This window comes from Pistacia vera, unplaced genomic scaffold, assembly GCF_008641045.1.
Source record: "Pistacia vera cultivar Batoury unplaced genomic scaffold, PisVer_v2 Contig609, whole genome shotgun sequence".
Classification (NCBI taxonomy): domain Eukaryota; kingdom Viridiplantae; phylum Streptophyta; class Magnoliopsida; order Sapindales; family Anacardiaceae; genus Pistacia; species Pistacia vera.
In genome coordinates this window covers 118,089-130,688 of record NW_022196456.1, presented here as the reverse complement: position 1 = coordinate 130,688, position 12,600 = coordinate 118,089, and the positions used below count along the sequence as shown (strand labels likewise).

Here is a 12,600-nt window from a genome sequence, read left to right as displayed (position 1 = left end):
CATACTTAATTAACAGATATATGTAACCATGCATGGTGAAAAGTCTCAGTTAATACAAGTCTTTAGCTAGTTTAACCATCCATTATTAGAATAATAATGAAGCTTCCGAAGCTCATATAACTAAAGATGTGCATATGAAAGACTAAAGAAAAAGTCACAAGGATCAGGCTGTGAAGCAAGGCATGGCTCCATGAAATTTCTTTTTTTTTTTTTAATAACCACGATGTCCAACCAGTTTACGGGTATTTCAACTAATCCTCGAAGTCTGTTGAACACCCTATAAACTTAAAGGTCTAAATAAATCATAATGTTATTATAGTTGATGATCCCAAGGTTTAAATTTAAAAATTTAAAGAAATGAATAAACATCCTTAACCGTCATACGAACCATTGAGGTTATGGCTCCATAAATTTGCTTCTTCATCTTATTTTGTTGTTACAATAATGTTTGAGTTACCGATTAAACTACCGATTTGACATACTGACTCATGTGAATTGAGTTAAATTTTGAGATTTGGGTAATTGGACAGGTGGGTCGGTATGTGAAAATCGGTAGCTTAATCGGTAAGTGTAGTATTACTGTTGTTGTTAGGGTTTGATTCCGCACACAAACGCGTTTTTTAAAATAATTTATTTGATGACTTAAAAAGTCTATGAAAGAATAGTTTGAGATTGTAAAACCCAAAGAAAACTTCTAGTTTTAGATCTGGCATCGCTACCAACTCTTGACCATGACTTTCCACCTCCACCGTCAACCAATTCGCTGTTATAAATATTTAAATACTGTAAAATCAATCAAGCACCGCACATACACACTCTTCATATTCATAACTACTAAAGTAATATTACCATTGGATTTAAAATCCACGGACTTAGATACTATTATACTCTATATAGGTCATTTAAATTATAACAACAAAATTTCGAAGATACCCAACAAAAAAAATGTTATTATAGATATTAAATATATAAATTCAAAATTTTGAATTATATCTTATAGTCCAAAACTAATTTTTTGTATTTTAAACAGAAGATATTTAAAGGAGATTGAGATTATGTGGGGAATTATTATTGACATAATTTTGGAAAATGACATTAGACGGCAAGATTTGAGAAATTGTCACGTATAACATAATCCACATATCCAATGGCGACGCAAAGCAAGACTTGTTCAATCAGTACCATGAACCCTATTTCTGTGTACCAATCTTTATGTAGAATAACCTTCTGTATTACTCTGCTCGAAATTTTCGGATAGTGATTAAGTTGAACAAAGGATGGAACTGCTTGTCATAGACCTGGCAAAACGGGTCTGGACCCGCGGGTCGGCCGACGAGTAAAAATATAGGGTACGGATCCAATACATTAAACCATTTTTTGAGACCCGTACCCGTATCCGGTCAAATACTCATGGTTTATAAGGTGAACCCGCGGGCATCTTCGGGCACTCGTATTTGTTGGTCACTATTCATCATAGTTCACTAGTGAATTTGAATCCCTAAGTTTTCATAGCATTCAAGCTCACGCCTCTCACAGTCTCCATCTCATCTCATCTCTGATCTTCCAGTCTCAGATCGTCCGCATCTCATCTCTCAGACTCTCAGTAACTCAAATCTCTCTGCCTCTCATCTCTCATCAGTCATCAGTCTTCTTCGTGCCTAAAGTTCAACTCCCTGTCTCTGTGTCTCCCTTTGTCAGTTCGTCAGTTCATCACCGTCCGTCATTCCCATTCCTAGTTCGGCAGTACCATAGTCGTCGGTCGATCACTCATTCTCGTCGGCTGGTAATGAATCCTTAACCTAATTTCTGTGTTGTTTTTATTTTTTTGACAGATTCTGTGTGAGCTTTCCTGTACGTCGATCTAGTGTTTGAGTGTGTTTGTGTTGGGTTCCTGGTTGATGGGTTTTGCAGTGGGGTTTACTTAAATGGATAAGGGATGTATACTGGAATCAATTATTATCGGTTATGTGTATTTGCTAGTCACTGAAATTTATATTACCAAAACTGTTTTTCCTTAAAATGGTGACTGATGTTTGCACAAATTTTTTAAATGATTAGCTTTGAAAGATATGAATACTTTCACTTATTTGACTCGTTTTAATCTAGTTTGAGTTGTTGAGCGGAGACAAAATGAGAGTAGCGAAGAACAGCCAAATGACATGAATGGCTAATAAGAGATAGTAGGAAGAAAAGTGAACGGTCCAAATCCAGTCTGAAAACTTTTAATGAAATGAAATACTTTCAATAATTGTACTTACTTTTGATAATATTTGAGTTGTTAGACGGAGAGAAAATGAGAAAGTGAGAGCAAATTATAATTTCTACTTTAGTTTTATGTTTGACTTGTTTGGATGGAAAGAAACATGAGAAAATGAGAATTTATTTATTCTTAATCTGGTTGAGTTATTTGACGGAGAGAAAATTTGAGAAAGTGGAAGAAAATAGAATTTTCTGGTTTTAATCTTCTTTGAGTTGTTTGGGCGGAGAAAATTGGGTAGAAAGAAAATGTGAGAAAGTGAGAGAAATGTGAATTTAATTTAGTTCTAATCTAGTTTGAGTGTTGTGGACAGAGAGCAAATATGAAAAAGTGAGAAAATTATAATTGTACTTAGTTTTAATCTGGTTTTAGTTGTGGGAGAGGAAATGTGAAAACGTGAGAATAAATTAGATACAATTTGGTTTGAGTTGTTTGGGCAGAGAGGAAATTTACCAAATTGCAAGAATCAATGTAGAGTTCAGGGAATGGAGAATCGGAAACTTTTCTAGTGGCTTCCATTTAATTATTTGTTTGAATGAATTGAATCGTCAATTACATGAGTATTTTATGCTCAAGATTTGGGAAGAAGCTTTTGTATTGGCTACCATGTGAGGTGGTATTCCTAAATTGTTCTTACAAGTTATTTGGATTAGTTAAAATTGTGAAATTTCTTGATTCATTTATTGCAGCGGATATTGTGTTTGATATAGCAGAAGGTGACGAGATCGTTTGATTATCTTCAAGGAGATTATTACATAGCTCCATTGTTCATGGTAAGTTTTTCTACTGTCTTTAGTGTAGTTGCTAATGATGGTTTACGTGGATTTTTTTATTTATTTTTCTCCAAAATGAGCCATGAATGCCATGCTACCCTAGAATTTAACTATTTGTTTGCTGATTTTTTGAATTGATTATGTTAGCTGGGTTGTGTTTTTCGTTGTTTTTTGTTTCTATGGTGTGTTTTTTAGTAGTTTTTAACCGTCTTTTCGATAAATAGTTTATATGCTTTTTTTTTTTAGTTGAGACCGAGTGAAGAATTTGGCATGAATTGTTGTCTCTAAATTTTTATGTTTGGCAATTTATTTAACCTCTAATTTTCCACTTTTATCATGACTTTCTAAGCTGAAGGAGTTAGAAATTTCCAACTCATTATAGATGAAGTCATTACAGATTAATTGCTGCAGGACTCCAATCAGGTGAACACTCACCTGGAGCTGTGATATCAGGCTGAAACTATGTACAAATCTAATTATTACCCATTCAGATGGCTCAAGATCTATGTTTAAGGAAACTGAGTTGCCAATTATACCTTAAGCACTCTGGGGTTACTTTGGGTCCCTGATGAAAAAGCTGCCATGAAGGGAGCTAGCTTTGTTCCAAGTTTTGTGGTTGCACGAGTAATGTAAGCAACAGGATTCCTGTAGGGAAAAAAATTATCAAGTTTGTTAAATGTAGTACCTATTGCAAATGCTATGGCCAGGTATATTTGTTTTCTTAGTTGGTTGAATTGATGTAACGATATACATACACACCATTATTGGTTGTTATATGTTATTGTTTGTTTATGTGTTATTTGTTTTTTTTGGTTCCTATTTGTTTAATTTTTAATTGAATTGAATTTAGCGTAGTTGATTTAGGGGTGTAAATGTAAAAATTAAAACTGCAGGAATTTTGGGGGTGTAATTGTCTAATGAAAACTATTAGGGGTGAAATAAAAACTAAAATCGGAGAGAGAAAAAAACGGGTCCACCGTACCGGTTAAGGTAGGGCAGGTCTAAAATATTGAACTCGTATATATCGATCTGTATAAATGCCTGTACTCGTTTGACCCGACCCATATCCGGCCCACCCCCCGTTTTGCTGACAGGAGAGGGGAGATTATTATAAGCAGATTCTCAAATTGTTGTCTTGTGTAGATTGTTTTGATCTCTTTGTGGATACTTCAGCTAAAAAAATTTATTGTTTCTAGCAGGCCATATTTTGTTACCAGTGCCTAATAGTGGGTTCAGACATACTCACTGTCACCGACACACTCATGAGCACACATCCGAACTTCAAGTGGCCCTAGTGGAATATTTCTGGATGGAGATTATGCTGTTACTTTATGACAATGCTTTCATTTGTTGAAATGTCACAACCTGTCAGGTTCTTGTCCCGCGGAGGATGAAACACCGAGATCATTAATGCGTGCTGGTATTTGGGACTTGGACCGCATTTCAGACTGCAGTTGGGTTTTCAGAATGTTGCTTCCATGTCTTATATCTTGGAACCACCGAAGCCATCGATTTTTTTTTGAGATAAAATCCGCCAGAAAACTGAAGGATTTGTGTATGCGTCCAGCCTTGTAACTCCTGCTCCAGTATTTATGGTTCACTCAGCGGTATGGCTAAATTGTTTGGAGACTATTAAATCCTAGATAAAGATGAACTTTTACAGATTATTAAAACATATTAAAGTGCAACTACGGGTATTGTTTATATATTTGCTTTGATTATTTATATGTTCCTTTATATGTTCCTCCAGCTTGTGTGATTAATTTGCAAATATTAATTTGAAAACGCTCTGTTTTTCACTAGCAGATGTTGATTTGTTAGCTGCTATGGTACATGCGATGGGAGGGAACAGTGAGGTACCTGAAATATTTNCCTTCTTGAGAAACATAACTTGACTATTGAAATTATTTTTTTCTCAAGAATCCAAAGCAAATGGAGTCTGTAGGAGATCATAAGGAGCCCACAGAGCATCCAAGGGGCAGGGGCGGTTAGCATCGAGCCTAGCCCATGGCTTACCTTTACCACTCCAGTGTAAAAGACTAACAGGACCCGGATGTAAATCCCTGCAAAGCCCTCTAAAATTATCCCCACCAAGTCCATGTTGATTCCATCTATGATCAACTGGCACTATATTCCCTGCAAATACTAGCAAGAATGGAGGCAATGAACCCAATTCGTATATTCTCATTCTCTTTTGTAGCTCCATCCATTCTTCAATCTTGGTCGTATAATCACCTCCTCTCCACCGATCAAGATCGATCACCATTACACCAGTGTTAAAATAACAAGCTTTACGGTTTGCGAAAGTTAGAGACAGGGAGGGATTAGACCAAAAGGACGGTGTAAAATATAAAGTGAAATTGGCATTACAATATTCTGGAGCAGCAAGCACTGAATTTTTACCAAGATCAGTGGCTGCAAGTTTGGCTATATCATCCACCAGGACTAAATCCGAGTCAAGGTAAACAACTCGTCTTACGCATAAAGGTAAAATATTGGCTAAATAACTGCGAGCGTAGTTTAGAGGGCAATCGAGAGCTGAACGAATTGATGTAGAAATGAGTCCAGAGACGGCGGAGTCATCAAATGAATAAACCCGGAAATTTAAATAAGGGAAGGAAGAGGAGATGGTGGCACGTAGAAGTGAGGTGTTGGCAGAGGCAGAAGCAACAAAATGGAAGGCAATATTTTGGGGACAAGAGGAGTGTTGGAGGACAGAAAGAACAGCTGCCATGGAACCACGAATGTAGGTAGAATCAAGGGTCATAGCGACGTGGATGGCTTGATCGGAGCAGAAAACGGTGGTTTCAGTATCTTCGTCATCACAAAAAAGGGAAGGACAGTCCGGGGAATTGTAGAACTGGGGAGCTTCTTTGAAATGTTGAGTGGCATTGGTGGCGATGGTTAAGAGAGTAAGTAGGAGTAAGAGGAAAGGAAAGAATAGAGGCGATTTAGGAGGCATAATTTTTTTGTCGAGAAAAGATTTGGAAAGAGGGAGTGAGAGGTGTTTGGTTTTTATTGAGAGTAAGATTTGAGATTTAAAACTTGAAACACGGTTTTGATTATAAAAAGAAATTTTAAGAGAGGAGGGGCAGGGGCTGCAGAGCCCGAGAAAGTGAACTTAGTCAAGAATTTTTCTGACTGATTCACATTGGTTCCAGTTCTTCAGTGATTTGTATTGTACCCTTTTGGGCTACGGGTCCGGTAAGGTCCTACATCTCTTTCCACCTCCCTTTGAAGTTATATTATTATAAAAATAAATGTATTTTACTCATTAGGCATAGATGAAAGTTGTCTTTGGAAGGTAAAAGAATACATATACAGTATATAATATATATTGAGTTATAAAGACGCTTTGTTATATATATATATATATACTAAAGAAAGTAAAATTGAGTACTTTCTAATTGTACGCGTATTTATATTGAGTTATAAAGACGCTTTGTTATATATATATATATACACTAAAGAAAGTAAAATTGAGTACTTTTTAATTGTACGCGTATTTGCCAAAACCAATGGCTTTTCTTTAAATTATGAAAGCGATAATGCAATAGAGATTCTACTTTATGCTGAAAAAAGGCAAGACAAAACAGAGGTGTATGTGGCCTGGTTAACCCTTAAATCCCCGAGTCCACTCGTGTTACCATTAACTCGAAAACATCAAGAAAATTTCACAGACTGTGAAAGCTGCAATTTGATTATTCTATTAAAAAAATATTTGAAATTGATGCTTCAAATTTTATTTTTATATAGGTTGAACTATCGCAGTCCGTGAAAAATACGCTGGAGCAACCAATATCATGCTTTGTGACCAAGTCTGCTCTCTTTTAACCAAATTAATATATTGTTTTGCCATTTTGATGTTAAATGCCTTGCCTTTTTCCCAAGACAAGAAGAATTACAAGTCTTGCCGTCTGAGCTCCATACAAAGTAATAAACAAGGATTTACAATATGCCCTCATTGATGGTAAATAAAAGGAGGTTACTGGTGTTTTCTGAGTAGGGGCTGCTTGCCCATTACTGTGTCATAATTCCCAGCACTGGCAGCCGTACAAAAAGGCTAAAAATCCTCCCAGGTACAATGTAAACAAGCCAAACTCATGGCAACATATGGGATTGTGTATGGGTGACACTAAACAAAATTAAAAGAGGGAGAGAGATGATGTCTGCTTAAGAAATGCATATGAATTGGCATTAAAGTATTGTTGACATTATACATGGTCACCGACACCTGACCACACCATGCCTTCAACGTGCGTGGGTCATCATGATCACTTACCGATTAGTCAATCTCTCTACTCTCTTTTCCAAGTACACTTACACATATATCACTACCAAGTATGGACGACTCCCCGACTTGCAAAAATAAGAACTTTCTCTCTTTTTAATAATTAATTAATAATTGAGGTACGCAAACACCCCTAACGAACACAATGGGAGAGTCCACCCTCACTTTGTTTTCTGTCTTTAATCTCGAACCAGTGGAAGTCTATATAAACAGTATAAATACAACATGCTTTTCCACAAATGCGCTCTAATATATTTTCTTCATTTATATAAAATGAATGGATTGGGTAATATAAGATATTACAAGTAAAACAGAGTTGCAAACTAGTGCACAAACAAGCCAAAAGCTTGCAAGACTGAGTTTAACTCTCATCAACCAACCATGTGCTCAAAAAGTTAGAGTCTTCAGAATAAGGGGCCACAACCTAACATTATCTTTAAACTGGATCACAATATTCATTGAGTAATGCTACACTTCACAAAATCTTACAGATTCTCATACAAAGTGATGTGGCAAAAAATGAATGGAAAAGTGATTTAATAAGTTTGACTTTTGTTTTCACTCTTCTATTCATTTTTTACCACTTCACTTTGTATATAAATCTTTGAAATTTCTTATAAATATATATTATTGATATTCATTAAACTTCAGCTGAGAACAATCAAAGACCACGAGTCCTGCACAAACAAAACAGAAACTGTTCATCCATCATTGTGATTTGTGAGTAGAGTTGCTTTCTGTGGGGGCCAACGGTCTCTGTTTAGGCAATTCTAAATTGCATTAGGGACATATCCACAAGAATCCTGGACCAAACTGATACCCTTTCTGTGGCGATAAATTATTACAAAATGGCCCAACCACACACATACATGAGAAGATCTTTTTCTCTGACTGATGGGGCTCCAACAAATACAACAGCAAAATTAAATTAATTATACGGAGTTATATATGTGTAAGCTGATCATTTCCAAGATATGCCTGGTGGTGTTTGATATTTGTTATGCGACAAATACATTTGTGTTTCGGTTGTTAAACAAAAATGAATTTATTCTCTCAACTAAGGAAGCTATATATGCCCAAAATGAATTTAGTAAAACTAAAGACTAACACACTCTAATCTTATAAACTTTCTTTAATAATCTGACATACATTTCGTAATTGGATAAATGGGATCAATTGTAATTACTATATGAGATTGTGAGAGAAAATTTGTAGATTGAATTATAAGTATAATATATTATTCCCCTTAGTGAATCACCCGCCGTTAGCCTATTCCCAGGGGCCAGAGCTCTCTGACACAAAGAACCAATAGTAAGATTTTAAGATCATGGGGCAGCATCCCGAAACTAGAGAGACAATGGGCCTGACATTTTCGGGTACCCGGCCCGCCCGGCCCAGGGCTGCTTACCCGAGGTTAGGGGCTTGGGCTTGGGCCTGGACTTGATTTTAAGGCCCAACCTCGGTACGGGCCGGGCATGGGTACATCTTTAGGCCCGGCCCGTCCCGAAAATTTTAGTATTAATTTTACTAATTTACCCTTATACTTATATTTAATTACAATATTATCCATATATATATATATATTATATATATATATATATATATATATTATATCTATTTTTCCCAAACCCTAACCTCAATTTTTATCCCATATTGAAGGTTTAACTGTTAAATTACTTTAAATGAGTTAGATGGGTTTGTTCAACTTGTAAAAGTGGATTTCACTAACTATATGCACAGCTGAAAAGTTAGTATAATCAAATATTATGGAGTTTTAATTGTCCAATTATTGCTTAAATTATTGCGCAATAGCTTCAATTAAATTTAAAAACTATTTCTAAAATTAAAAATAAAAAATTAAAATTTATAATATTAAAAATAAACATTATTAAAAAGCGGGCTTGGGCCAGGCCTATGGTTATAAAAACCTGTCGGGCCGGGCTTAGGCTTTGCCTATCATACCCGTAGCGGGCTTGGGCCTGTGTCATGAGGTCGGGCTTGGGCCTGAGCTAAGGGGTACCCGGTCCCGGCCCGGCCCATTGCCATCACTACCCGAAACTAAGGCTACTTGGGTTTGGCAGTGAACATGCGGACCTTCCGACTGGTATTATAGTGACACTTTCCATAATAAATAAGGAACTGTTCAATCTCTTTTTCTCAGATCTACGCATCATCAACTGAACCCTGCATGTAGTGACGAGTGCCATGGATGTATTCTAGTAAAGTCCCCGTAGCTTTTCTAAGCACTGACACTTTAGCAAGGACATAAGTGTAGTGCGTAGTAGTTGTGAGGGCACCTTTCCAACTACTCCATCACTACCACTACTTATCCAATTTACATTTTTTTATCTTTACTTTAAAACAGGTCGCAGCTTCACCAGATGAATAATACAGAGGATCATGCTGCAGCAGCCATACATTCAATTCCAAATATGCCAAATCTGACTTAAACAACTATTCTGCGGAACTTATCCCCATGAATCCAATCACAGATCAAGATCTATGGACACTAAAGCACCCACACGACTGGTCATGACTGACCGAACCCGGGCAATATAAGGTCTCTAAAAAGTCGAGTTGATTGTAGAGCTCTTAAGTGGAGCTATAAAAATTTAAATAAATAATAACACACAAATTCTGAAACATTAACACTCAGGAAACACAGTCTAAACTGGTGGGGCAATACATAATACAGCTTCAGTTAATTATCTATAACCTTAATAAGGAACTAGCATAAGTAACTAAAAAAGAGAAAACTGCAGCAGTTTTCCAGTTGAATAACTCCCAAATATACACGCGTGTCGAACTTCTTCGAGAAAAGTATTAACACATATTTAAATTGATTGAGTTCTACAATGACCACCACCAAATTCAGCCACTGAAGGGCCTCTTAAATGTTAATTACAAAAGCAGGTAATCCAATCCAATCCCATCCATCAAAATTGCACAAATGTTAAAATCACAACTATAACTAGCAATACTTCCACATCCCTATAACACTTAAGGATTTTAGACTAATTTCAAAAGTTAACAGACACGTTAATATTTTGATAGATGAGCAGAACTTGCACGAGCTAATGTTATCAAACTTCACCATCGCCCCATCTCATTGACAAAAGGAGGAAAATTCAATTAAATTTACAACAGTTGTTAATATTTTGACGCTAGAGTCTACAGAAATATGAGTAACCCACCACTTATCTCCTACAACAACAACATGTTTACTTCAGCTTTAATTGGAATGCATATTTATAACAAACTTTTTCTGGTAAACCAAACAGTTTCCATAAGAAAATCAATATATAACTTTTTCTCTTTCTGACTATTTCCAGCACAACCAGAGCGCCACCTTCCAAATCCTCAAAAAAATAAACGAAAAGGACCACAAAGTGTTTGAAAGTAACTATAAAAATCAAATATTTTACAAACTGTTATTTGTCTAAAACTCAATGCTACACAGGGACAAATTAAATAGGGTATACTAAGCTGCTTTACTGCTGTTGATAATCGTGATCTACCATTGTAATCCATTCCAGCCATATATTGGGGGGAGAAAAATGGATCTTGAGAAACAAAAATTGCACAAGTTGCATTCCACATGCTAAGCACAAACATCAAAGAAACTACAACACTTCTAAAAGTATGATATAAACAATTTCTCAGTCACCCAAAAAGAAAAAATAATAACAATGAAAAGAGAAAAGAGTTAAGAGAATATGCACTAACAGATTTACAGACACGGCATAGATGACATGCCTCAACACCTGCTAGCCCTTGAGCTCAAATTGTTGATATACCTATTGCCAAATAAGAGCAAGAAGAACACAAAAACCAATAAACAAAAGCAGTCTCTTTAGATAATAATCTTGCTGCCCTTGACCGGTATGCAGAGGATATCCGTGTGCATGACCACCATGAAATGAATTAGTAAACCCATAAGGAAAGCCAGCAGCTGCCCCGTACATGGCAGGATCCGGGAACCCATGCACCTGAAGGTTAAACAACGAAGGAATGAGACCACCAAAAGCAGCAGATAAAGTGAAATTCCCAAATCTTGCCGTTGCCATTGGTGCAAACCCTCCCATAAAGCCAAAACCATGTTGATGTTGATGAAAATGATTTGGTTCTGGTGGAGGAGCAGTTTCTGGTCTCTGCCCTGCGGGACGATTTGGAATATTAACACCAGGGATGGATTTTGATCGCGGGTCAGCTGACGTTTTTCCCCGGCCATACAAAGGGACTAACTTCTCCTCCTCAATTACGGCCTTACATACTGGGCATTCTCGATAATTAGAGTGAATGTGGAGCCATTTGTAAAGGCACGGCCAGCAGAAAAGATGACCACATAAAGTCACAATCGGATCTTGAGCTAAGTCAAAGCAAATATTGCATTCAAAATTACCAGCATCACCATTACTGTTGCTGTTAGAGTAAGAAGGGCTTTGGGGTGACCTGCTTGTTGATTCCCCAAAACCACTGGCCATTGCTAATTTGCTACACCTCCAAACCCCCAAATACCTACGAGATCAAATTAAGACACGTATTAACACCAGGACTCTGTAAATGATAAAAATGTTCTTCAATTGGTAATACAGATTTTTTGGCATCACAATCTAAGATTTCACAAACAATTCCTCTCAAAAGATCAAAGTACTTTGAATAATGCAAATTACAACTAAAGGAAAATCAGGACCACCAATTTAAACATAGAAATATATTTAATTCCAGAAAATCGAACATTCCAGATGCGACAGAATTAAACATGAAATTTCCTACCAAATTATGAAATTTTCGGTGGTCTTTCTGATCACATAATAGCATAAACACGAAAAATTTCCAAATCACACGGACAAAACTCCACAGAATTAATTCGACCATCAATACAACAGATCTATCACGAAATTACCATGTCCATCGCACAAATACAACAAAACTCCAGCGCAGAAAGTAAAACAATATTAAAAACACTAATAAAGAGGATGCTTATCCAAGTTTAAAAGAAATTGAAAGATAACAAACCTTAAAATAGAGAGATCGAGCGAGCGACGCCAAGTCAACAGCAAGGATGAGAAGAACTCTTAAATGGTTCTAAGAATTTTGTGTTGTTATAAACGTTCCTTTTGCATTTTCAATGCTTAGCCCCCGGTTTAGGAATCTCAAGACAGGAAAAATTGAGTAATTAATCCAGCTGGCACAATTCTGATGGCTAATTGAACCAGATCTTTATCATACCGTCCGATACGTAATTCGTTTTTGACGGACGGTGTAGAGACAACCTT

At 36.4% G+C, this 12,600-nt stretch overlaps 2 protein-coding genes across 2 annotated transcripts; both read right to left on the bottom strand.

Annotated features, from left to right (window-relative positions):
- Positions 1–4,908: 4,908 nt before the first annotated feature.
- Positions 4,909–6,130, bottom strand: LOC116110615 (probable galacturonosyltransferase-like 1). The gene has a single exon (XM_031396835.1). It carries the CDS (start codon positions 5,990–5,992, stop codon positions 4,946–4,948), a length of 1,047 nt encoding a protein of 348 aa, XP_031252695.1. The 5' UTR covers positions 5,993–6,130; the 3' UTR covers positions 4,909–4,945.
- Positions 6,131–10,883: 4,753 nt separating this feature from the next.
- On the bottom strand, positions 10,884–12,600 carry LOC116110616 (E3 ubiquitin-protein ligase RNF185-like). The gene is made up of 2 exons (XM_031396836.1): positions 12,341–12,600; positions 10,884–11,839 (listed from the first exon to the last, which is right to left on the bottom strand). Exon 2 carries the CDS (start codon positions 11,803–11,805, stop codon positions 11,119–11,121), a length of 687 nt encoding a protein of 228 aa, XP_031252696.1. The 5' UTR covers positions 11,806–11,839; positions 12,341–12,600; the 3' UTR covers positions 10,884–11,118.

What these genes read in the sequence shown, in the direction of transcription:
- LOC116110615 (XM_031396835.1), bottom strand. Translation starts at nt 5,992, where the DNA reads ATGCCTCCTAAATCGCCTCTATTCTTTCCTTTCCTCTTACTCCTACTT.
- LOC116110616 (XM_031396836.1), bottom strand. Translation starts at nt 11,805, where the DNA reads ATGGCCAGTGGTTTTGGGGAATCAACAAGCAGGTCACCCCAAAGCCCT.